Source organism: Nannospalax galili, unplaced genomic scaffold (genome assembly GCF_000622305.1).
Source record: "Nannospalax galili isolate Female #2095 unplaced genomic scaffold, S.galili_v1.0 scaffold71, whole genome shotgun sequence".
In the NCBI taxonomy this organism is placed as follows: domain Eukaryota; kingdom Metazoa; phylum Chordata; class Mammalia; order Rodentia; family Spalacidae; genus Nannospalax; species Nannospalax galili.
Window position 1 is genome coordinate 969,890 of NW_008330319.1, and position 27,273 is coordinate 997,162.

Consider the following 27,273-nt stretch of genomic DNA (forward strand, 5'->3'; position numbering starts at 1 on the left):
CACAGACACCTCATTTATCTTCAAAACGGGGCCATAAGAAAGAAGAAACAGAGGAAATGTTAATATGGCGATGACCCTTGAGCTGAGTCTCCTAGCTTCATCCTCCACATCCATTTTCCATAAATGGTGCTGTTATTCTCTCATTAGCCAGTAGAATGATATTTATTTATTAAGAACATGCTTAGCATATTCCCAAAGACCAAGTTCAAGCTCAAGTAACAGCAGCAGTTTCTGGTTCTAAGGACAAATTTGCCAACGAATTCATTGGAGTCTCTATGTATAATAGAGAAAAAAAAAAGATTAAACTTTATGCTCAGTGAGAGAAGGGAGGAAAAAAAATCCCCCTGCAAAAGCAAGTTTTGAACCTGGGAGCACAGTTTCTGAATGTTTATTTTGTCAGATACAGGGCTGACATGATTAGTCCTAATGGGGTGGTGATCCTCATTGAATTGCAGATTGGTGTGAGTGACTGAAATTCCACAGGGACCAAAATAAGTGGTGCATACAGTATTACTTAGGCTACATCCTTTAACCAAGCTGAAGGCTGCCTTTTCCTGTCCCTTCGCAACACATGCACACACAGCATACCTGCCACACAGGCATCTGTCTGTTCCAGAAGCTCCACGTGGAGAGGTGATTACCTACGGAGGGCAATCTGGCTCACCTTTACTGACTTCCTCCCCTTCGCCCTCTCCTCCATGGGCGTGCCCTACCCCCATACTCTCTAGGCAGATAATGGTGCATCAGATTAGTCTACTTTGCTGCTGCATCAAGACCCAGATCAATTTATTGACTCTGTCAGAGTGGCTGGTACAGTAATTGTTACAAGAGAAGAATGGAAAGTGAGAACGTGCCCACATGAAAAATAAAAATGACGTTTTGTTCTTTCCTGCCCACCCGGTGCTTCCTAGACCTTTATGTGTTTACACAGCAGAGAGCACTTTACTTAAGTTAATCAGCTCCTTCTACATTATTAATTGTGACAGTTCGGGTGCTACATGACAGGAGCAGTATCGTGGGAAACATTGATCTCATTCCTACCATGTAGACCTGAGCAGGTTTGGAACTCCTTCCTTATCTCACTGCACCGGGGCCCCTTCAGATCCCATTTCCCTGATTGACAGCAAGAATGCCTTCCATCAATACAATCGATTTGGTGCAAAAGGACAGGGAACATTTTTCAGCAGGAGATAGATGAATTATGGTGCTGTGAAGGGAACGCTTCAAAAGTCTTTCAGCTGAGAAATCTAAATCAGGGACTAAGGTACTATTATCTCCCAAACACAAACAATTTGCACCCCCAGAAAAAAATGATACTAAAAGAAACTTGCTACAAATGAACAATAGATTTGGTTGAGGCCAGCAGTGAGCCTGGGGATATAATCACTGCTTGAAAAAGGCCATCGCTAATTTCTTCTGAGAAATTTTTGGCTAAATGCACATCTTTGAAAGACATTTCATTAAAGTTCAACTTTCATGGTTTCTACCTGCAGACCCTAACATAAATCCTATGTGAATAGACGAAGCTGAGTGGGTGTCACTTGTGACCTGGAAATAAAAGGTCAACCATTGAATTTATAGCTTTTTTAGTGAAAAGAACATAAAGATTCTTGCCAACTGGAGTCAATCCATATTTTAATGTTTCCTAGTTAAGATTATGAAATCTGGGGATTAGGATCACGCTGTTCAGTGAAGGTCAAAAATTAAATGTGATGGGCTAAGTGTCAATCCCATGGGGTAGAAGCTAAAACCATTGCTACCTCTGGCAGTCAAGAATGAATTGTCCATGACTTTAACTAAGGTATAGTGATCCCACCATCATTACTAAATCTAATGATGATTAGCAGACTAATGAACTATATTTTTAAACTACTCTGCTGTAATGTCCCCAAACAGTAATAGTGAATTGATTACTATCAAATAATTCTCATATATAATCTAGAGTGAGTATGAATTGAGGATCATGGATGAGGCCTCCTGTTGGGAAAAGAGATGCTAAGTTTTTCCTGGGTAAGAGTGCTAATAGTGCTCTCTTCCAAAACCAAGAATTGGTGACACTACAGACTTTTAAGTATGACTCAACAGCACGAAGGTTTTAAATACCAAAAAAAAGTGTGCATTTCTCTTCCAGATTTTGGTTCCCACCTTTTCCCCCTTTCTAGGCAAAAAGAAAGAAAGAAAAAATTTTGTTTTGCCAAACCTTTCTCAAATTTTCAAAGCTCTGAATCCTATTTACTTTAGATTTTTGTGAAGAGGGAAAAACAAAATGTCTTTATAGGATCATTCAGACACATGGACCTTATAACATTTTTTAAAACCATTTTAAGATGCCAGTTGTTGCACCCCGATCCTGCAACCCCCAGTGACCACCAAGGAGTCTAGAGAGTATGCAAAAGCGAAGAGCCTTTATTCGGGCTTAAGCTCGGGCCCTCAGATTTCACCAACGCAGCGGATCTATACTGAGAGCCCCGAACTAGGGTGGGGTACGCTTTTATATGGAAGTTTCACAGAAGCCCGCCTTCGCCAAGCATCCTTTAAAATGATTGGATGGTCCTATGCCCTGAGTACGGGGAAAATTCTTATTGGTAGGGGCTTTTAGGGCATTGGAATGTGCTGACTGTTATCTGTGGGGCCAGAAGTTTCTGTTTTTACCAAAAAAAAATGCTGCTGTAACTTGCTTGTTCTATAGCTTTCCGGGATGGGGGTGGTAGCTGAAGATTACAACATGCCTGAAATAGCTAGTCAAAATGGAGTTAGTGCCGTCTTAAGCCAAGCAAATTACAGAAGCAGAAAGAAGCAGACGAGTCGGGGTCTCACACTAGCATCCTTTGAAGTTATAAAAATAACACTGAAGCTGGCAATTTCCTTAAAGAGTATCTATTAGGAATGCATTGATTTAGTGATAGAAATTTAAGTACGTGTTGGAATAAAGTACGTATCACTTTAATAAAGCATACCTTTAAATAAGGGGGCCAAAGATGTAGAGGTGAAACAGCTCACAAGGCCATACACCTCACCAGAGGCAGAGGGACAGAGATGTAGTTATCTGACTACAGGGAAGGTAGGGGCTGGGGGTGTAGTGTGTGGCTTAGGAAATTGGGGCATGGTTTCTATTTTACAAAGGTGTTTTATAAAATCCAAACAGCCATTAGAGTGACCCAAGTGCTTTGGAATCTTGAGGAATAAAAGCATTTAATTCAGTATTTACCTTGAAGAACTTAAATTTCATAGACTGCCACATGTGTAAGTGTGTGTGTATGTATAAAACCTGTGCTTCTGTCTGTGCTCCTGGGTAGCATTCTGTCTTCACAGTATAGACAAAGGTTAATATCCCATCCGCCTCACAGGCAAGCCCTTCAGAGTACTTCTGTGTGAGGCGGGAATCGAAAGGACCTTTGATTTAAAGTTCAACATTTACATTTGTAATTTTGACTAATTTCTGTGCTTGCATTAATTTAATTAAAATTGTTTAATTAGAATAAGATGAAAATTGATCATTAGGATTAATTTAACCTGATAGGCTTTATGTGCCTTTCTAGACAAATATTATGAAATACAGCGATAATGAAGCAGTGAGAGGTCTAATTTCATGTCCTGTGATCATTTCAGTACCTACCAGTTGTCCTCCCTGGTATCTGATAGTGCTGAATGTGTTGCTCTTCCTCTTCCTTACCTCATTACCATCCCCACTAAAGCCATCCTGTGTCTCTCACTTGACTTCTTCCCAAATATTTTCTCCTGTCCAAGTGGAAAGATGAACCAAGTTCCATTTGTACCACCCCTAATAATATAGTTCTCCTTTCCCCGCCCCCAGCATTTTCCAGGAACACCATTTTTTTGGCTCGTCCCCTGGGCCTTGCAGCACAGTGACCTTTGCAAATCAAGAGTTGCTGGATATAAGTCCTTACAGAGTTCACTAATGCACCTCAGTCCTGGGGTCAGGGCTGTCAAATATGGACTATCCCCTTTCCTCCTTCCTGCCTGCTTGTTTTGAGTAGGAACCAACCACCAAATTAGTAAAATGAGGAATTCTAACCACTGAATAACTAACTCTAAGGCAGTGTGAGAGAGAAGGCCATCCCTCCAAGTGCTTAATGTGTTTCCAGTCAACATCAACTAAATAGCATTCAGTCTGAACCCACTCACACATATATGAACAGTGTAAAATGTTTTTACACTATTGGGGCTGGAGAGATGGCTCAGCGGTTAAGAACACTGGTTGTTCTTGCAGAAGACCCAGATTCAAATCCCAGCACCCATGTGGCAGCTAACAGCTGTCCTTAACACCAGTCCCAGGGGATCCGACAGCCTCTTCTGGCCTCTGTGAGCATTGCACAACATGGTTGCACTTACCTACATGCAAGCAATACACACATATACATAAAATAAAAATAATAATTTTATTTTAAAAAAGGTTTTATACTATCAAATTATTTTGTCTTCAAAGCAATTGGGATCCATATGGGTAAGCTGAATCCTTAGGAGAATTTGCAAACTATTTGAACTTTCTGGTTCATCCCATCTACCATTTTTCAAGAGTTGCTTTCAAAAAAGTAGGGGTTGGGAGGTGAGTGGCATTGGGGAACATCAGTGGCTATGCTTAATACGATTCCTAAAGGAACCCTCAATGGAAAGGTTCCATTGACAAAAGAAAATGAACCAAAATTTTATCAACATTTATGAGAAATAAAAAAGAAAAACAAAAACCAGACAAAGACATGAGCATAATCTCATACTCAAATTATCATCAGTTTGAAGATTGGTCAGTGAGTCCTGGGCAGAGGCTGAAACACTCTTCAGAGCTATGGGCCCTGATGTCCTTCCTTCATAGCTAAAGGTTTATAGCCAGAAGTTGCTAAGGCACTTCTGGAAGCTGGATATTGTTGGAGACCTCTGTTATGCAAAGTAGAAGCCCCTTCACGACCGGACAGCTCATGCAGCTCAGGATCATGTGCTGCGGGCTCCTTTCATAAGCAGGGTGTCTTCCTGGCATCTTTCCTGTCTCTCCTTTAGAAGTGTCCGCCGCAAATGCCATAACATAAACATGGCCTTTGGCTCTGAAAGGTACCATGCTTTCCTGTGTGATTTTTCCAGGCAGACAGCAGTCTGGCAGGAACCCACTTCCATATGTAAATAGAATGCCTCACAAAGCATCTAACAGCCAAAGCTTTTACCACTACCCCCATGGTATAAATGTCTTAGTCTTCTCTTAATGGTCAGAGATTTGGGCTGCAGAGAATTGGGCTGCAGAGAATTGGGACACAGAGAATAAAGCTGTAGCACAGACTAAGCCAGTCTTGAGTCTTGTGTCACTACCGGCGGCCCAATCTCTCTGGGGGGCGCACTCCCTCGTTACCGACTCGTGGACATCCTAGCTTTCGCTGTCCCCGTACTTCTTCCTGCGAGGTCCAAGTGGCCACTGGACCTCGCATCCTGAGGAAGAGTACACGGGTGGAAAGGGACAGGATTCGGCAGGACAACACTTCTGCAGCAGAGAAGCTCCAGAGACACGGGACCCAAGCCGCTGGGAAAAGCCTGCGGCCAGAGACACCTGTGGCCAGACCTGCCAGCGACTAGCCAGGTGTGGCGGGGACCCCGAGATCCAGGGGCCCAGAGAGCATGCGCACACCTGCGGACCTGCCGTGCCATCTTGGGAGTGCGCACAGGGACCCCGAGCGCCCAGCGAGTGCACGCCCCATAGATATGATCCTGAGCTCCAAGACTTTCAAGGAAATACCTCTCCACACCTTGCCTGTGAGCAGGGCTGCCTGGCCAGTGCAGGAGTCCTGACACAGACCTCATACCACAGCTTCTTTGCTCCATCCTGCAGGCCACCAACTACAATGGGCCACACATGCCTGTACTCAGCTTCTATCCGTGGCTACCTGGGCATCCGGGAACTTTTGTTATTCTTGGGTACTGCTGTCAATGCTTAGGAACCCTAGAATGGCCAGATAGTCCTCCACCTTACAGTAGACCTACAGAACCCTGACCTGGTGCCTGTCATTCATGTTGATGTATGGGGCTGATAGCCAATAGAGTTACCTACCTAGGCTACTCCCGGGCCAGCTCACCTGGGGCTACCCAAGCACCCAGACACAGCAGCATTTGGGCCAGCTGACCATGGGAAACCTTCAAATGCTGTCTGAGAGTGACCATGAGGAAAGCTATCATAAAACAAGAGTTCACAGAAGATGAGCTGTGCTGTGATGGCTGTGTGTTTGGAGGCCAGCAACTGCCAGTGTTAGAAAGAACATGAACGTGTATATTTGCACAAAAGAAAAGAGAAGTCTGAAAAATGAAAGGGAATATCTTTACTCCTGGTTTCTGCAGTACATCATCTAAATGGATCTCACGTGTGTCCTTATCACATAGAAAAAACTTACAAACTTCATAGTAAAAGGTTGATTTGGAGCATATAATTAAGTTTCAGAAAACCTTGGATATTTTTCAGCACTGAATTAGTTTGAGTTCAAAAGATTGAGAAAAACAGAGTAAAATCCAGCACAGAGCTAGTATACTTGTCTAGTAACTGCTAATCCAAGAAAAGACCATGAGCTAGATTTCTGTCTTCCCCTGACAGCAGCATCCCCTAGTCAGGAGATGAACCACTTTCATTCCTTCTTTCATTTCATCCTCACATCCACCATGTGAAGAAGGTGGTCTCCATCCCTTCTCAACAGATGTGCAAAACTATAATCCAGATCCACTATGAATCTGCCCCAATTCTACCTTTGGTCTCTCCCCTGAACCCAACAGCACAACAGCACTGACTCTTGAGCCATTTATTTGATGTGTTATAGATCATTTTGGGGGGACACTGCCGCTGGACCTGGGGACTGGCAACCTACAGCTTGGCTCCATCTGAAGTCATTTGGGAATCAAATGATCACTGCTTGGCAGAACTGCTCCATCTGAAGAGATTTGGGGAGGGGACAGTTACAGTCAACACTGCTGCAGTATTACTGCCTTGCTTGATAAACTCACATTCAGAAAGAAGACCAGAACCAAGTCCTTCATCCTCTTTCCCACTGCCATTTGGAAGACCATAGCTGTCACCTCTGCCTTCCTGGACCCTTGTTTAGCACAGAGCTTGATCTCAACCTCAGCCAGCCAGGAATCATATTTCTCCAGCTTGTTTCCCTAGGAGCATCTCAGAATCCCAACTTGGAGCTCTTCCTGATTCTAACCAGAACCAGCTACTTCTTCCTTTCAGTGCACATTTATTGACTTGTGATCCCTGAAGTGTTCTTGACCTTAATAACCTCTTAGGCTTTTCAGTGACTATAAGAGGTCTCTTTTGGGTTGGGAACATTTTTCTTTATAACACTTTTCAACTTCATTTACTATGTAGAAAAATAGTATAAGGAAACCTACGTCCTTTTAGGCTTTTCAGTGACTATAAGAGGTCTCTTTTGGGTTGGGAACATTTTTCTTTATAACACTTTTCAACTTCATTTACTATGTAGAAAAATAGTATAAGGAAACCTACGTCCTTTTATATTTGAAGAGAATGAATATGCATTGACCACTTCTACGAAAGGCTGACAATGATCACAGAAAACTTGAAGCCATGACTCTGGAATTCTAGAATAGGTATCTACAACCCACCACTCTCCTTTTAGCTGTAATGTCAATTGAAAGCCTTATAGAGAATCTTGGGAAGATTTAGTCTGTTGGCGCTGGGCTGCCTCCTTTCTCTCTCCCCACCTCTAAGGTGGTTCTGCAGAATCCTTTGTGGGTCTATAGAATCATTTATTGCCAACTAAAGTGTGGTGGTGCTGTTGTGAGTCTCAGAAGTCTGAAGTGCCTGAGAAAGCAGTCCAGATTCCAACTGTCAAACATTCCTTCACCAAGCCTTGGAAACTGGTGCACCGGCAAAGTTCAGAGGGATCACATGTGAATGAGCCTGAGTTAGAAACTCTGCGGAAGTGTTTTATTTAGTTTAAACCTGAACTTGAACTCGTAAACATGTTCCTGGAGAACAATATAGAAAGGCTGATGTGGTTGAACAGGAAGTCATATTTTAACTCAGACAATTCACTTCTTCAACAGAAAGAAAAATCTTGAATTATTTTTTAATCTTCTAGAATAGCGCAAGTCGGCATGTTTGTAATTGCCACATCAGAATAAAGGCAAGTGTACATCATTTGAACCTGCTACCATTCTGGCAAAATAAGCAAGTTCTCCTATTGTATGGTAGTTTAACAGAGGAAAAGAATCTTTTAAAAAGCTGATAAACATATAACAGTCATATAGTCTTTAATTGGTTTTATTAAGCAATAACACAGTGATCAGGGAGGTGTGTGACTGCTCCAAGCTAGCGCTCTGTGTTTTCAATTGCTCCTAAATCTCAATTGCTGGTAGGGCACTACCACCTGGAAGTTATCCAAAAAAAAAAAACAAACCCAGTGAGAGTGATCTTGCTTGCATGCCTGATTCTGTGCAACACATTCTTGAATCTGTCTTCAACGGTCTTTGCCTGTGAGACAACCTCTATCTCAGAAATCCTTACTAAAAAAGCAAAATAAATTTTCTTTCTTAAACTACTTCTCTCCAAGAGGCATTCCCTAATAGGCAGGCCAAGTCACTCTGCCCATCACATATGTTACATACATGTCCAAATAACTGGTAAGGCCCTTCAGGTAGACTCTCAGGGCATGCCTATAGGGTCTTCACCTTGCATTCCAACCCCATGGAGAAACTGCCTCTTTCTTGCCCCTGGAAATACTAAGGAAAAAAAAAAAATCTAATTGTTGTAACGAATGTTGCTTAGTTTTAAATTTAATCTACAAGTTAAGAAGGAAATAAACCTGAACATAAAAACCATTTGCTGTTTCAGCATTAAGAAAAAAACGCTGTCATTTGAAACTGAAAGCTCCTCCACGTGCTGTCTCTCAAGTCCCTTCTTAACAAAGGCAAATTTTGTTGTAAAACCCTAAATCTTATCACAGTCTCAGGAGGAGGCAAGCATTGTTCACTGGCCCCTGTTTGGGCTTTAGAGGACGTGCATGGGGAAGCTGGTCTGTCTTTAGTCTGGGTTGTTCACTGAGGTGAATGTGTGATTCCCAGCCTCCATCTAAACTCTCTCAGGGATTCTCTAATCATGCTGCTCACATTTTAGGCCAAGAACTCCAAAGCCAATTGCATTTTTATGTTTACTTCCTGCCCAAATGCCATGATGGCTGGTATACTGTGGCCTGGGGTACAGAAACATTGTTAGACCCTTGCATCCCACAGAGTGTAAGCCTATAACCCCAGGATCTGAGTTTTCCATTCACTCCAACCTCAGTGTAGGACATGAACACTTTCACCCTGCCAAAGTTACATCCACTCTGTGAACAAGGAAAAGATGATCCTTGGACCAGTACAATCTAAAAGCAGGTGTTCTGGGAGAAGAACGTAGCCTAACAAAAATCTTTATAGTGTAAACAGAGGTCCCACAGCCAGCCAGTTATGCTACTGTGACTTGGTCCAGGGCCTCTGGCCCACAGTTCTGTACCCAATTGCATCTCAGCACTCTCAGTCTTTGTTCCTGGGGCTTTGAAAACTAAGAAGCTGTGCCTTCCTCTGTGGTCTGTTCAGACTGCCTTTGGCTCACTGTAAAAGCCTCTATTCCAGCTGCCTGGCAAAGGGGTTGCGGCTTCTCCACTTCCTTCTCCCTGTGGTAAGTGGAATAGGAAGCACAGTTGGTTTGAATAGCCTTTGAGAGATAGGGGTCTGGCCTAATTCCTGGGAGGGGGGCTCACCACAGGTGGGGAGAGAGAGACTAGCTTAAGGTAGGAAAAAGTAGGAACCCAGACCAGAAAGGAAAGGACCAGGATAATGCCTAGGGGATTAAAGCAGAGGTGAGAAGCAAAGACCTACACACAAGCCAGGCCAGATACCTCCCTGGTCAGAAAGTTCCTAGACAGCTGGGTGGGGGGGTTGGGGGGTAGAAGCAAAAGGATCAGGAGCTCAGGGTCACCCTAGGTGCATAGTGATTTCAAGGCCAGACTAGGCTACATGAGACCCTGTCTTAAAACAATAAACTCAAGGTGCAGATGTTGTGCAGTCGCAAGGGCTGGATGGGTGAGACTAGAAGTTTGTTTCTGGCCAGGGGCCAGATCTTCTGGCATTTTGTTTCAGGATTCCTGGGGGAGAATTTTAAAATAATTGATCTTCACACTGTAAGGCCTCTTTTCCCTTTCCCAGACCTGCACAGTGAGAACAGCAACCCCTGTAATGGGTTTGCTGTGAAGCCCAGTCATGTTTGGGAAGAGCAGCTTCGATAGAGCGAATATTATAATGGGGCCACGCTCTGCTGAACACCAACTTCCACTCCCACGCCTCTCTCTTCAAACAGGAAAGTTACTTCCCTGGGCCACCATTGGGCCAACCCCAAGTGTGACTGTCTGCACTTGTTAGACAACAGGCTTTTAATTAAAACTGGAATCCAATATGTAGAAAACATACTTTATTTCATTTAATAGCTCCCTGGGAAATCATACCTTTTCTGCCCCCAATCTATACAACTTTCTCCTTGGCAGGGGTGGGGACGACTATGGAAAAAATAATTTTAAAGTGAAAAATCAGAGCTTACAAAGAGCCTTGCCTTTATTTTTTGCCTTTAGGGAAGACATTAGCCACTAATAAAGCCTTCATTGTGTCTTAAGAGCAGACCCAGTTTTTTATGGCTACCTTCCCATATGGAAAAGAGTTTGACACGTATCTCCAGGCATTAAAATACATTTGACGAATCTGTAAGGAAAATCTTTCCTCTTATGTGATAGAAGGGGTGGCCCCATGCTGCCTGCTATCTGTTGATCTTTGTGGAATCAAAAAATAAGGGAGAGCAGATCATAAGCACAGGGCCGGAGGTGGAAATTAAAACTCCATGCACTCCGCTCACGCGCGCGCGCGCACACACACACACATACACATACAGCATTTTCCGAGGCCAAGTGGTCCTGCCACCGCCTCTGCCCGGTATATCCGGCAGTGCCATCCGGCCCAATAGACAGCACCCGTACAATTTCATTGGGTCCCTGTCCCCTTAATCTCCACGCCGCATCTCAGATCCCAGGCAGCTTCCGTGGCGCGGGCTCACTTTAATGGATAGATTCTATTTTTCATGAAAAAGCAGGAAATAAGCTGTCTCTTTCATAAAAAGATTTACAAAATGTAATCATTGTTGAAATATTCCCTTTGAACTGCCGTGTCCACGGGGGTCTGGGGCTCCCTAAGTCCGGCTTCATTAGCACCTCCTCCTAAGCAGCTCCAGAAGGCAGGTAGGCTGGTGGGGCCTGCTTTGATGTCTTGAATGAATGAAAGAAAAGCACAATAAAAAAGAGCTGTTGATCAAGCATAAAATACTCTTTAAGCTGACAGAATAGCAGCGTTAACACACCCTAAGCTGCTTTTAGTTTTTCCCTTTTTTCCCCACATTTTCCTGTGCTTTGTGTACAGTGGGGGTTTGTGTTTTATAAGAAGTCTCTGATCTATGTAGTATGCCATTCACTAACAAAAACCAAAATAGGATTGTTTCTGTCCCACTTGGTTTCCTGACTACTCCCTCCCGTCCTCCCTCCCTGTGTCCCTCACCCCACCCTCAACAGGCTTGCAGTTTTCACCCTGTAAGGCAAGGGCCCCAGGCCTCCCAGAAGCCTGAGCCAATTGCTTTTGTGTTGTTGGTTTTGTTGCTCTAAGTTTTATACCACAATTAAAGACAGATTTTTATTTTCTCAAGAACTTTCCCTTGCAACGAGGAAAGGGAGCTGGCACACTGCTACTTTTAACTAAGAAATTATATCCTTCAGTAAGAGAAAGCATGAGGTTGTGATCACTTTCCTAGGAAATGAGTCCTCTTTAGGCCTGACAGACCCTGAGGGCCAGCCACATATTACAGTTAGAGAACCCAGCTACTCCAGCTTTCTGGTTTCGGCCCGATACTATCTCATTTCATCCCCTTCAAAATGGATAAAAAGATTAAACAAGGTTGTTAGGGCCTCTGAGCTGAGACTCAAAGGCCCTAACAAGCTTGTTTAATCATCTGTCTAGTCCACAGGAATGCAGGTACCAGAATTCCTGAGAATTGGACTCCAGAATCCAAGGGTGTACCATGCATGCAGCCCTCTAGTCAGTCCAGAGCAAATGTAAGTGAGCTATAGTGCAGTTTTTAACCCGTAAGTCTTTGGTTTGGTTTCATGGGTGAGAGTAACTAGGGAGACCAAAAGGAAATTTTATTTGGTGGTAAGAGAGACACTGGGGTAAGCTGGGATGTGGTGAGATTCCAACTCTGGAATAGTGTACAGAATTGGGTTGTGTATACTCTGAAGGTTTGTAGGTACTGGATGGCTTATTGGGTAAAAAGATTAGTGTTTTCCCATCTTGAGGTTTGAACTGAAGCAGAGATCTTGGCTGGGAGCAGCATAGTCATTCTCCAGGGAGTAGTGGTTTGGACGACCACTCTGTGTGTAGTAAGCAGGCAGAAGGCCATGTTACAAAACTATTGCACATGCTACTGACGCAGCTGGCCACAGTTGGCCCCTTTGCAACAGCCCTTCAGTCAGAATTGCCTGGGGCAGCTCGTGGAGACTAGTGCCTCCCGGGGGAGGTGCCTGTCATTTGGGGAGGCCTGGGCATGTGCTATGAGCATAGATGTGGCCCAGCTGTGCTGCAGACATCCATCTAGATACAGTGCCTTACCCTGGTGGGGGTAGCTGATGCCAGGCTCGGGGAACCTGGATGTTGCTTGGTGCCTCCTCTGCCAGCCATAGGGCAAGACCCTGGTGATGTCAAACCTGAGAACACGGGCAGCTTTCTTGGGAAGAAAACAGCCAGTTACAGTTCCACCACAGTAGCAGGTGAACCCTCGGGTGAACCCTGAAAAAGGCCTGGAAAACAAAAGGGACAGCTAGGATCTAGATGAGATGGCTCAGGAGGCCAAAGTGCCTGACAACTTGAGTTCAGTCCTTGGGAACGTGATGGAAAGAAAGAACAGATTCCATGTAATCTTAGACCTCAGGGACAAGCGAAGTGTTAGCAAAGCAAGGAAAAGGCATAGCCTGTGCGAGGGCCCAGCAGAGAGGAAGCATTGGCTTTGGGGGATCTGGAGGGAGTTTAATGCAGCACAAGTGTTGAGTATAAGTGGTGAAAAGATAAGGCCACAAAGGTAAGCAAGGCCACTCAAGGCCCATTAATGTTTTAATAGTTTCCTGTACAATAAATAAGTCTTGGTTTAGAGTTATTGAAAACAGGCTTTCTTTAATTAACAAAACAAAATCAGACAAGAAAAATAGTTGTGGAGATCAAAGCCTGAGGCTGGCAATACCGATAACTAACACCCGTGTACAGCATGTCACCCTTTCCAGAAGAAACCAGTACAGATTGCTACCAACCTCTCCCATTCCCAACACTTCCACTCCGAGGTCCCCAGGACAGGGCCCAGTATACTTGAATTCATGTGGCATTCACTGTGGATCCTTTGGATACTTAGCCTTGTCGGTTAACAAAAGTTTATAAAGACTCTGTGAGAAATCATAAAGGGCACAGAAGTCTAAACACAGCCCCTCCTTCCTGCTGGACAATAAAGTCCTTGAAGGCAGAGGCCATATTTACTTTACTCATTATATTCCCAGAGCCTCATGTACGTAACACCCAGCATATAGCAGGCTCTTGGTACTTACTGACCAAATGACTAACTGCTCCCACGTGATTGATAGAGGAAAAGCCAGGAGTCTACACAGAGTCCCTCTCCACTCTGTCAGAGATGGGGGATGGGCCCCAAGGGTTATGTCTGATTTGCCAGGAACAATTCATTTTTTGCTAAATAGTGAGATTAGTTCGTGCAAGCAAGAGCAGGAAGGTAGAAACAAGTAAGTGGACTAGTGTGGTCCAACAGAGGCAGCGTCTCCACGAAGGATAAAATGGTAGCTGCACTCATGGAGATTGTCTGGCAGTGTCCCTCACGGGCAGCTGGGGAGTGAGCCTGTTGTTGGGGGAGCTTCCTGGATTTTTGTGTTTCCGTTTTATGTGTGTAAATGTCCTTAAATAACCCACCTTGCCGGGGAGAAGAAAGCTAAGTGTCACACCCAGTTCTGGATTCCACATTAACAACCTCCTTCCGTGCAGTGTTAAACTTTGCCCTTGAGGCCTTTTGTTTAACTTTTTAATTCGAAAAACAGATTCTGCCGTCACAATCCGTTCTGCCCTCCACAGCACCCTCTCCTTCCCCCCTTCCCACCAAGTAAAGTATAACTATCTCAGATAATTTTTTGTTTGCTTCAAAATGCATATCCTGACCTCTAGGTGGAAAGAGATATAACAGTCTTATAAGAAGTTGTACATTCTAGAATGTTTGTTGTTAACCAAGAACCTGAGTCCCTTGGCTTCATCAACTCTGTTTTTAGTAGCCTTATGACCACCTCTTGGAAAAGGGCCTACAGTTTTGTAATTTCTCACCCAAGGGCATAAGAGAAGAAACAAATGGGCACTGTGGGAATACCTCCTGCCATCTCAGTCCTCCTGTTTAGGGTGCAGTGGGATAGAGATTATTTATGGTTCGTAAATCGCGACTACTGTGAGCATTCCAGAATCCCCACAGAATATGACTTGGGCTTTCATGGAGCTGTAAATTAAGGGGCGGGAAGTGTGATAAAACTCCATAGAGAACTGTGCGGCAATGGTTAAATGAAATTTTATAAGCACATTCAGCGCAGAGCTGTTTTGCATTACATGAGTTGAATACCTTAGAGATGCCACATCTGCAGGTACTTTATTAAATCCTGAGTCAGCACTTTCCAACCTGATGAGATTACTTCTCCATCTGACCAGCTAGAAGGAAAGCTGAGCTCCTGTCTTGGACTGCAGATTTCTTTTGATGTTTCACCTTGAACACTGAAAGAGGATGGGTCCCCTTCCCACCCCCAGCACATCCCAAACTGTGGACATTGTGATTGTAACTGGCTAATTTTCTGCAACCAGAGCCTTTGTGGGAGTGTGGATTTATGGGCCTCCAAATCAACTTAGCTGAGTGTTCCTGAGGAAAAACTAGATCAAAGCTCTCTGTGTTTACTTCCTCAATGTAAATGTATCAAGATAACATCCTTCGATACTGTACTGTAATATTGCCACTCACTGCAGATAAGGCACAGAGATTCCTTTGTAGTCTCCTGGATACAGTAGGGCAGATTAAGGGGCTGTAAAGTATGAGGGCAGAAGCCATACAATACTCAAACTAATGTCAGTAAAGGTCTGACAATGATTTTGTAACTCTCCACAGATGAATTGTCTAATGTGCCAATATTTTCCCAGTGATCTGCTATTCAACCCCAAGAATTCAAGCATCTCACATTTCTTCTCTGGCTTCCCTGCATATATACCCCCAGGAGGAAGACGCAGAGTCTCTCTTCAGTGGGTGCTCTGAACTGACACTGTTTTCAAATAATAGAAAGTAAAGGAAAGTACCATGAGAAAGATGGGTCTTTCAGACATTCTCTTGTCAGTCTGATGTGATTAGCAGTTCATGGAAGTTTCCAGAAATCCTGTGTGTGGGTGGCTATCACACTCACCACAACAGATTATCAAACAGCAGCTTCAACTACAAACTGAGGAGTAGAAGATTTGGTGAAACAGAGGAACTTATTGTTATTATTACAGCGGTTTCTCTTCTCTGCTGTATCTGTGGATTTACTCAGAGGCTTCATTCAAATAAGGGGGAAGAAGAAAGAAAAAAGAAAAAGCTCAGTATGGTCCCCTAACTGACTTCCTCTTTCTGGAAGCCCTTGGTCAAGTAGCTGGGTTAATTGTCATGAAGATTAGTGTGATGTTGGGATAAGTACTAATGGTCAAATTACAGGAGTGAAAAAGTGGAAGAATGGGTTTTGGTTTGGGCCTGAAAGGGTTAATTAAGGTTTTTTCACGGGTTATTAAAGACCCCCAACCCCTGCCTTAGGAATCATATTGACACCCCACCACAGGACTGCTCAGCTCCTCTATTGACATGTTGCTGGTTGGAGTACAATAGCCTCTGTGTCTGCAAATCATTGCTAAAATCATCTCAAGGAAAAAAGTTCACAAGCTTTAACATTAGACAAAAGCCCAAGAGTTGCAGTGTGCAGCTCAAAAACCCAGAGTCAGCAACTTCTATTGATTAAAAACTAACCTTTAAAGTAACTCTGAGAGTGTGTGGTTAGCATTTAAATTTAAACATGTCATGAGTTGATTTGTGTTACTGAATACCAACTCAGAAGGAGTAACATTCACAGAGCAGTTTTTTTTTTTTTTTTTTCCTAACTCCCTAAACAGCTAAAGTATTTCATGAAATGTCAATAGGGCAAAAAGAAAAAGGGGAGGGACCAGCGCAGGGCCTCATAGTTTTCTTTCCCATGCAAATACTCAACCCCCACCCCAAAGAAAAGTGTGGAGAAGGAAACACAATAATTAGTCCTTTGTCTAACTTTCCCAAGTGCCAAAGAAAGACAGATTAATTAAATATACAACAGTGTTGGTTTTTGGAGTGGGGGTCTTGCTTGCTGGGTAGGTCATAAATTAGGCAGAATAAATACTTCAATGTGTTTGCAGTGGGCCTCCTACGTCAGAACCACTGGAAGGCTGGGTGGGAGGAGAGCAGAGGGTTTCTTGCTAATGATAGTCACGTCTGGGTCTGTCTGGTTGCTCTTAGCAACCAGACATGATGTAACACCAGGATGAACTTGAACTTGGGGGACTTGAAAAGAGAACAATAGACCAGAGCAATCAATAAAGCCTATTTCAGTGAAGGATTACAGAGCTGCTCTGGGGTAACCTTGTCGCCAGTCACATACTGAATAGTAAGATGTGTGAAGAAACTTTTTTTTTTTTTTTTTTTTTTTTTTTTTTTTTTTTTTTTCTTTGCTTTGCTTTTTAAGAGAACTGCAGAGGCACCATTTTTGTAGTGCCCTGAGGTCCAGTCCAGAAACTGTGGGATGGAAAACTGCACCCCCTGCTGACTCACGAGGTCCCAGACCTTTGCTTGCTTCAAGAACTACTGACTGTCACATTTAAGAAGTCCAAAATTTCACAACTGCCTTAGAAAGTGCAAACAAATTGTGAGCGTTCATAACTGGCTACACTCAGAGCTTGAGACTGTTTTGCTAAAGAGAGAACTCGAACTACACCATGGGTCAGCATCGGCTCCCAGAACAGGCCTTCTCAACACACAAACCCTGAGGCCTGCTTCCCTCTGCTCCCTTTCTTTCTCCCTCATCCCTGTTCTGTCCAGTTAGATCTAGGCCGTGTGTGCTTCCCAGGGTAGTATTCCTTTCAAGACATAAGAAGCTTTATCGTGTCCCCCAAACCTTGTGGTCAGAGAATAACATCTACAAGTCTACAGGATGAGTAGGATGAGTAGTTTTGTGGTTTAGGCTTAGGTTTTTTTCTTTTGTTTTGTTTTAAGCTCCTTTAGAAATCAAAGGTAGCTTATGTGACCAGGAAATCTTATCCCAACCTCCATGGAGCTATCGTTTAGCCACTTATCCCTGGGATCAAAGGAGTCCTGCCTTCCCCTAATTGAATCTCTCTGACCAGAGTGAGCCTTGGCCCACCAGAATCAGCCTTGCCGATACTGTTAAAGCAGAGCTCACAGGCATTTACTTTGCCTAGAAGTTGGTGATTTTTCTGACTCATGACAAATGCAGTAAAGTCTTCAGGGTACCAGGAAAGAAGAGTTGGCAAAAGCTGTATACTTTTTGCCTTCACTTGAAAAACTAACTCTCATACCACAATTGGTCGCTTTGCTTAACTAACTTTATTTCTTTATTAACAAAGAAATGCCAGCAGATAATGCTCAAAGCTAGTCACCTGTATATTTATGAAAGAAAATGAAACTTGACCAGACAGGCTGGCAGAAAACTCGAAGTACACGTTAAACAGACAAAAACCTGATTGAGGGACTAGGCAATGACTTGGTTTACCCCTTGACCCTCATGGTGCTTAATAAGGTACAGTCTTGATCGTTTATTACATATCATTTCTAAAAATGTAAATTATAAAATATCCAGCTGAAAGGGATATTGATTTGCACCATGAAATCGCCTTTACACATGTAACAAGAAAGAATAGTGTCTTCCCCATCCCCCAGCTACCAATATGAAGTTTTTTCACCTTATCTCTGACTGTACATCATCCACTGGTCACCTTGCCTGCTCAGAGAACGATGTGCTTATGTCATCAACAACTACACCTCACTGAAAAAGAGATACTGTGAAAATCATGGAAATAACTATTCAATTCTTGTTCCTTGAGCCCTTTCTGCATCCCAGACAGCAAGCTAGGCACGAAGAACTGAATGATGATAAGACAGTCACATTCTTTGCCCTCTTACAGCTGCCCACTACCAGATTATAAAACTTGATGTGAATTTCAGGTAACCAGAAATGCTTCACTTGGTAAGACGCACTCCAAACATTGGCAAACCCCAACAAAGACAATGAATTTTAAAGTCAGAGGAATAAGTTTTTGTGTGCCAGGATTTACTACCAGTTAGCATTCCTTTTCCCAGTGAATCCCGAGTGTAAATTTGGATCCCACGGTTAGCAGAGCAACTCTGAAAATATGCTACGTTACAAATTGGACTTTTTGTGTTTTCAGTTCTGATGAGCAATATAGGCCTTGTTCATACAAACCAAGTGCTCTACCCCTGAGCTACATCACCATCCTTACAAACTACACTTCTAATTGCACTTTTCTTTCTGTCTTCTAGTCCTGGTACCTGGGATAAAAGTTGCAGCATCCCACCATCCACCAGACAGACCACCTGACCCCTTCTCAACTCTGTAACATGGACGCAACCTCAACCCAGCGCAGTTACAACTTCACTGTCAGTGGAAGGGGAGAAAAACCGATTCAGATCAACTTGTACATGGAAACAGCAAGCATTATGGTCAAACAGCAAAGGCCATAACCTTTTGGGATTTTTTTTTTTTAAATACTTTAGGACTGTTGTAATTTCTCATATGGTGCTGGAAATGGTTGGGCTGTGTGACATTTGAAGTGTTTCGGTGGTGGCGTGAGCATTCGGTGAGGTGGCTGGCTGAGGATGACCCTTGCTCACTGACTTCCTGTTGTAACACACTTCCCTTGTGGAGCCTGGCCTTTTCACAGTATTTCATGAATTTGCCCACACAGGTGTGATCCTCCCTGAGCATTAGGAGGCGATCAGAGAACTAAATCTTTTGTAGTAGCTGAGATCTGCAATCTATAACTTACGGACAGTCAAAGGGCAATGTTTTCCTGTAACATTGGAAACAGAAAATGCAGTTACGTTTCTTTTTTATCTTTCTTTTAGTTTGGTTTGGTTCAGCAGTCAGCAGTTAAGGACATAACACGGCCCGCAAGGACAGTGAACCCACTCATGTTGCAGAACAATTCCGAAAACGGCAAAGACTACTACTATTCAGTTTTTTAAAAGTTTTGAAATGCTGCACTTACATTTAAAAAAAAAAAAAAAGAACCATTTTTTCAACAATTTCAACAATGACACAAAAATTCATATGGAAATGGGGAAGATGGTCTGTTTTGACAGAAACTGACAGGAATCAATCAAAACAATCGAATTTTGAATTGAGTAAAGTGCAATTTCATTGGATAGCTAAGTATCTTTGTAAGATAGAGATTGTTGAAAATTCTATTTTTGTTTTTCAAGTCCTTCCACCCCAGGACTCTAAATTATTGGGGTAAAAAACAGCCTTGCAAGAAAAAGGGGAGCTATTTTTGCTTTTTATGTTTTTTATTGTTAAACTTGTATCCCTTTAAAAACTGAAGGAAATTAAAAAAAAAAAAAACAAAAAAAAAACAAATCTAATGGTGCTTTTACCACAATATGTTAACTACATTAAATGCTAATTAATTATTTTCTGTTATCAAAGCACATAACTCAAATGAAATCATGGTATCTGTTAATTTTATAAGCTAGAAGTCACTATAATGAATTATGCCAATTCTGAAAATTTTTACTTATATCTGGCAATACCGGATTTATCAGTTATCAGACACCTCATTGTACCAGAGATTGTCCAGAAGTTTCAAAGACCTTTGCAACCCTGAACTGGGCTATGGGAAAATAATAGCAAACCAATATGACACAACTGCTGTGCCCATTCAGATCAAGGGTACTTGTTAGGGAAAAGTCGAAAAAAGTTTGCACCCCCCAAATGTCTTGTAGCTTATGTTTAAAAAAAAAAAAAAAAAGACAAAAAAACCCAAAAAACAAAAAAAAAAAAGCAGAAACATAAACAGGAAAAAAAAAATGCAAGTGATTTTTCTACCAGACAGCGAAGCACCCCTTTGCTTCCCATGCAACCTCAAGAAGGTTTCCTATACTATACATATATATATGTTCTGGTCGGCAGGTACTGCTGACCGGAGGAAGTCTCTGCATGTTCTAGTGTTAGTAACTAATTTTTATATAGTTAATGTAGGATAAAGTAGAGTGCATTAAGACACAATATTGGAATCCCTACTCTAGGCACTTGCCTTTAAACTATGTTTTTCAGCCCTTCAGAAGGGCTCTACTACTGTCCTATACAATCAAGTGACTGAAATTCTTGGGAAGACACTTTGCTCCTCATCTTTACCCCCAAACAATGTTGTTTTGTTTTGTTTTTTTTCCTTAATTTGCACGAAAACAGAAATTCCATATCAATGTGCCTTGCCCTGGATAGCGACTATTTGTGGAATTGTTGCACACGCTCCTTGATTGAAGGGGTTTTCCCTAGTCAAGCATTCGGAGACACTTTTTGTAAATGTGACTTTTATGTCAGCCATCGTCAGTTTCAACATCTAGACCTAATAGAAAGGTAGCTGTTCCGCAGACAGGAGTAGTCTCGATTGTCCTATGTGGTCAGTGGCAGTGCTATTCTGAGCTCTGTAGATGCTTACGATATCAGTATTTGGGATGTTGCTGCATTTTACAATTTATTTGGAGTCTTCCTTTATTTTTCCCCCAGATATATGAAAATATGCAATACCTGCTTATATCATGTAGAAAAGCTTAGTGATTATTTTTTCCTTCTTTCTTTCTTTTTTTTTTTTTTTTTTTTTTTTATTTGACCAAAGTCAGTGCTGCACTTGACGCAGTGTGTTTGTCTTTGTCCTTTTCTGTGGTTTTGGATGCACGTGCGCAGGAAGGGTTCCTCTTAGAGAAGCAGTCAAACTGTGAAGCACTAAGCTGACCCTGCTTCAAGCAATTTTGTTTTCACAACTGTTCCTTTCACAAGCAAGCCTTAAAAAAAAAAAAAAAAAAGACAACTTCCTTTTTCTTCAGCTCCCACACCCCATTTTTCTTAGCAGACTGCAGTCAATCCACATTCAATAAAAAGTATATAATGCCCATTTTTATATGCACGTTTTTAAACTTCCAAGTTCTGAAAATTGTTTACTGGTTATCTCTATTTAAGGAAAAAAAAATAAAATAAAACATTTTGGATTTTCATATGTGTCTGATAAGTGGTTGAATAGTCGTTTGGCGCTGTTGTATGGTGTGATTGTCAGTGTACGGTGTCACTTCCTATAGCCAGCCAGCCAGCATACTTTGCCTTTCCCTTTAGCACTTAGCTGGGCATTACTTTGTTATGACATATGTGCACTAAAAAAAAAAAAAAAAAAAAAAAAAAAAAAATAGAGAGAGAAAAAAAAGAAAGAAAAAATAGCGGCTTTCAGTGCTTCACAGTGAAGGGAAAAAAAGCCTAGACAAACATTTTGTCAGAACCTTGCAATAAGCCAAGGTATTACCAGTAAATTGGTTGTATATACAATAAAATTGCACCCTTTTTTAAACAAAACAAACTAAGCAATAGTTTGGGCAGTTTTAGTTGTTTTTAGTGAGCATGTTGTAGTCATGACTGCAAAGAGAGAGAATAAACTGCCCACTCAGAAGATATGTAATTTGTATTGTTGTATAGTTTTATTGATTACACTGATTTATTCTACCCTATTTTATAATGCAGGACTTTTGTAATGTTGTTTAAATGAGGAAAAATTCCTGTCAAATTAGCCTAGTAAAATTTCTGATTGTTCATTATAAAGGCAGCGTTCATAGAATTGCTTTTCTTTCTTTTTCGCCCCCTTTGGGAACTGGATTTAAGTTTAAAACTTTCCTGTTTCCTTTTTTTTTTTTTTTTTTTGTAAGTATTTAAATACAGTTATTTTTCTGTCAATGGTATAGCATACTCCTATGCTTAAGAAGCATAGGTCTACTGAAAACCCATTGCAAATGGACGTTACATGTATGCTGTATTTTTGAAGGTATTTTGTTGTGTTAAGTTTGATGAAGCTAAAATTACAGAACTCTGAACAGATTTGCAGGAAAAAAAATGTTTTAAAGGCTTTAAAACATTGGGGAGGCAGTATAGGGAGATAACAAACAGGGGTTAAGTATTAAATACACTAAGTTCCATTTTTGTTCATGTTTCATTGTCTAGAAAGCAGCAGGAAATTGTAGTTCAGTTGTGATCAAGCAGGAGTAACAAAACACCAACAATCCAAGTGTTTTGCTTTTTAGGTTAAAAGCTGAATGAAGGTGTTTGAGGAAGACTTTGCTACTGGAGTGTATAGACAGACAGACTTGAAAGCTAGCAGCATTTGAAGGCCCAGCCTTGATTCTGAGACACATTGAATTTTTTCTCTCCCATCCAATGGCATTAACACAGTTGGCAAAGGCGGTCCCTCAGGTGACTCCCCAGGTTTTTTTCTTTGGGAACTGAAGTCAGAGGCACAAACACTAACTCTTAGCATCTTCCAGTCAACGCTTCCTTTTGGCCTATCTCCTGGCCACTGTTACCCTCCTTTTCTAACCCCTCCTGGGCAGAGACCCTCTCTGGTGCCACTGTCCCCACCCTCCAGCCCCTCACTTCTCTCTGAGGCATGACTTTTCACCCCCTGGCTTGATTTATACCCAGCTACTCCCCACCAGGGGCCACCATGCAGATGGACTCCTACAGGGCCAGCCAGGCTACATCTCCAAATTGTGTTCTTCCCGGTATACAGGACCCAAATTTCCAGTCATGCTGTGCTGTAGTCAGTCAGCCTACAGGAATATGCAAAACCCATCTCAAAAAGTTTGTCTTTCACCTTTTAAAACTTTGTCTTCATATGTTTTGAATTGTGTAGTGATAATATCATGAGGTATTTACAAAGGAAAACATTTCCCCCCCCCATGGTATTTTTTTGTGGGGAAAGGTTTCCAAGAATGTCATTTAATGTACTTTTACACCACAGTTCTAGACACTTCTTTGTCCAGGGTACTCTATCATTCTCCCCTCCTGCACTCCCTCCCTCCTTCCCTCTCTGTATGTGTCTCTCTCTCTCTGGGTTTTCTTTGCTTCTTTTTCCTTTACCATTTCTGATAGCAGGCCTCCATAGAACAGGTGTAAAATACAAGAGGCATGGTCATGTGAGGAGAACTTTGGTGCGCCTCCCGCCCACCAGTCAGACAGTCCCAGACAGTCCCAGAAGCCGTTCTGCCCTGCGGGCATGACTTTCATTCTCATCAGCTCCCGAGGCCATTTTGTCTTGAAGTCAATGCATGTAGTTACTGTTTGACAGTAAACCTGCTCTGCCTTCTCTACGTCCGAGGCTGCGCATTCTTCTAATTAGCGTCATGTATGTTTCCCCTTTATTTTTTCCAATAAAGAAGCCGTGGGATGAAAATTGCTTTGATATATAGCAGGTATATCGAAGCTATTCCATAGCACTTAACTGTAGTGAATACTGTGTCACCAGTTCTGAAATCAGTTTAATGTCTAATGCAAATCCATTACATGGTGCTATTACAGGCTGACAAAATGATTTACACAAATGTGACAACTCGGGCTCAATTCACTCAGCTTCCCCACAGTATAAATGCATAGCAGTGTTTATCTGCATGAGAACTATGCACTAATCTATCTGAAGAAAAAAAAAAAACTATATCAACTTTGTGGTATCTACTTTCCGTTTACTTCAATCCTTGCCTTTTTGGTCATTGTTATAATGCCAGCTTTAGGACAGAAAGAATTATAAGAAAACCAGCATAATACCTGATATATTAAAATGTAGTGCCTGTGAAATCTGTATTATATTGCTCTTCTGAAGTAAGATTTTTTCTACACCGGTAGCCTTCGCTGTCTGTCAGTCAGGACCTCTGGTATAGGTGATGTAAAATAACCGTACAATATTATGCATGCTATTCCATAATGCTTAGTGAACTGTATGAATATTACTCAAAGTTATGTTGGTCTTTTTTTTTCTGACTCAGTTCCTGTCAGCTAGGTTTAAAGGTATTTCACTGAGAACGCAAATTCTGTCTCTTCATTTAGGCTGTTTTCAGTATTTTGGAGATACACATTTACTTAAATTCAGTATTACGTGTATTTTGTTTTGTTTTGTGTTTTTTCTTTCTCCTAAGGGACAAGCATGGGTGTTTGATTTCAGAAATCAGTATCTGGTGAAATTTTTGTCTCAAAACTATTGTTTGAATTTCAAGAACTCTGCTGTGAAACCACTTTGAGAACACTTCCAAGTGAGAGTCATTTTCTTGACCCTGGCCGAAGCGATGAACCCATACCGAAGCGTCTCAGTGGACAGTGCTCACCAGGCACCCATGCTTGATCCGTCTCACACCAGACCTCCTCATATTAAAAAGACAAAAGAAAAAAAACTTTAAGAAATCACGTGGCTATTTAGTTACATGCACAGATGCGATATTTTCTTCAAAAATATAACTCTGTACAAACTTTGGGCCCGATTCATAAGAAAAAGAAGTTTCCTATTAACACGGGATTTTTTTAAGTATGCCCCTCTTTTGGTCTAAATTTGAAACTGCTTGCTTCCCAAGTTGAATAAATTTTGTTTTATTTTTACTCCTGAATCAGAACCCATCCTATCTACCTTTTAGTCTCCAGAGGGCTATGCCAAGCAGGTGAGAGATAGGGTATGAGGGAGGAGCAGACCCCAGCAGGGCTCAGCCAAGTGGGACCCCTAGAACCGGGCGATAGCACATGGGGCACAACCATCCCTGTGAGCCAGGCCCCCCAGGTTTCACATAGCACTCATGAGTTGTTTGGGTCAAACCACAAACTTTGCAAAAATATGTCTAGACCCCAAGGGTATACCGTGGAAGTGCCACCTCTGGTCTAGCTAGAGCACATTCATGGTAGAAAAGGCCCAAGGGCTTGTAAAATGTGAACTTTGCTGTCTCCACAGTGGTTTTAAAGGCACATAGTGTCCAACGAACAGGGCTGTTCTTCCTGCTGTTTAACGCTTAATTTCTCAAAAAGCCTCATTTTTTTTCTTTTCTTTGATTGTTACTTATATCACTATTATTATTTTTTTTTTCTTGGCAATGACCTGAAAATTGGCTTTTTTTATCCTTTAGCATTCTCAACTAAAGGTCTTAGGCCCCTGGCCATGTTAGGGCAGAGGTGTGAGGGAGCTGGCACTTTCTCCCTGGTTATTCTCAGGCTTCTGTCTTCACTGCGAAGGCACCTACTAGCCTCGCCACTGAGATGCCAGGCAGACCGGACTAGGAGCACCAGCAACTTTCAGGGCGTCCTAGGAAGATGGTCAAGGCCAAGTCTGTGGTCCCCTCTCTTCCATTCTCCCTGAAATTTCCCACCACAAATGGAAATTGTCTGTTCAGAGTGCCTCTGATTTTCATATCAAATTGGGGGGGGGGAGGCTTAAATACTTCCAGTGACAGCAAAAAAGATCTTTGCTAAATGAAACACCCGTGTTAATAACTTGGTCTGAAATTTGTTTTTATGAGCCGGGCCCCCTGTGCCTCTAGTATGCTTGTATTGACTCTCATAGTTACCCTTTTAGTTTACTGTGTTCTGTGAAAATTTGTAATTGGTTGAGAATCACTGTGGGCGTCCATTCTTATCAACTAAATCTCCACAGGGTTTTTGAGCTGGTGTGGATTAGTTTAACTCTTGTATTCAACCGTTAGTGCTACCACCTTCTCACATTACAATACAATTACTGGAAGCAAGTACTGCATTTCCTATGCAACAAAAAAGGAAAAATAAAAAATTGCTAATGCTACAGAGTCGTTGTGTCCTCTTTTGCCCTTCATGACTCGTGGGGGAGAGTGAGCTGTGGTTATATGCAGGTGCCTCTCACAGAAGATGGGCTTTCTCTCTGTGACTGTGTACTATTAGCCTTGATGGGTGTTAGGTGTGTAACAAACATCTTTCACTGTGTTCCAGGGACTGCTTGGACCAAGTAAGACTTCACACCCACCTGGAACTTACTGTGTGGCTAGTGTGTTTACTTTGCCATGCTTTATTGTTACTATCAGGAATTGGGAGGGGGTCCCACAGGCACAAAGAGGTCTCTATAAATGGCCTGGCTATTAGTCACTGTAGGGTGTGACCACCAGCCAAGGATCTGGAGAAACACAGGGAAGAAGCTGGATCACTAAGTTTAGGTGCTGATGGAGGGACACACACAGCTGGTACCTGGATGTTTTGGGAAAGGAGAGGTACCATCAGTGGGAACATCGCGTGGCTGGTACCCAGACATCTGGGAGAAAATGATCAGTTGATGCTAGAACTACTCAGGGAGCCCAAGGCTTCTGAGGAGCTATAAGTGCTGGAGCTAGGCTTGCTGGAAGGAGCTGGAGAATGCCACACAGCTATGTCGGACTGCCACTCCACCACAGACTGGAGGCCCTTGCCTCCCTCCCTCCTCTAGGCTCTGACCAGTGTCTCTCTTTGACTACATGTAATGGTAGCCATTTAGCAAGGGAGTCTAGAAATAGTACTGAGAAAAACAGCCCCAGCCTCACAAAGCAGCATATTAATTAGTAAGCTTGGAGAGCAAAAGGTATAGAAAGAACCCATACTGAGCACAGAAAGTAATCACCCAAGGTTCTACAGATAATCAGCTGAGCAGGATTCAAATCTAAGAAGTCTGGCTCCAACTTCCTGTAACCACCATGGCATATTGAGTCTATTATCTGTTTATCCGGCAAATACTGATTGAAATAGTGCCTACTATGCGCCAGAAGCGATGCCAAACCTAGGGCTAGTTAGTAGAAAAAGACTTTCTATTCTTAGGAGGCACATTGTCTGGTAGACAAAATAAACATTGCTGAAAGAAGCTCAACACAAAGTCCTGAAAACCTGATGAGGTCAGTATCATAGGTAGAAACTGGCCCAGGGAAAAGAGAGAGGAAGAATGTTCTGGGCAGAGGAAACAACATGTACAATGTGCTCATAATCAAAGGCAGCTCAGCACCTATGAGGAACTTAGCAAGGCCTATTGAGATGAAGG

General features: G+C 42.4%; 1 protein-coding gene and 1 pseudogene across 3 annotated transcripts in view; both read left to right on the forward strand.

Moving 5' to 3' along the window:
- The window catches only part of Nfia (nuclear factor I A), a 377,440-nt gene extending 351,400 nt beyond the window's left edge, over positions 1-26,040 (forward strand). For all 3 annotated transcript variants that reach the window (XM_008844440.3, XM_008844432.3, XM_008844449.3), the window contains one exon: positions 18,722-26,040. In XM_008844440.3, the coding sequence (XP_008842662.1) occupies positions 18,722-18,739 (18 nt within the window). In that variant the 3' untranslated portion in view covers positions 18,740-26,040. The remainder of the gene's footprint in view (positions 1-18,721) is intronic.
- LOC103743237 lies at positions 414-6,259 on the forward strand (annotated as a pseudogene).
- Positions 26,041-27,273: the final 1,233 nt, after the last annotated feature.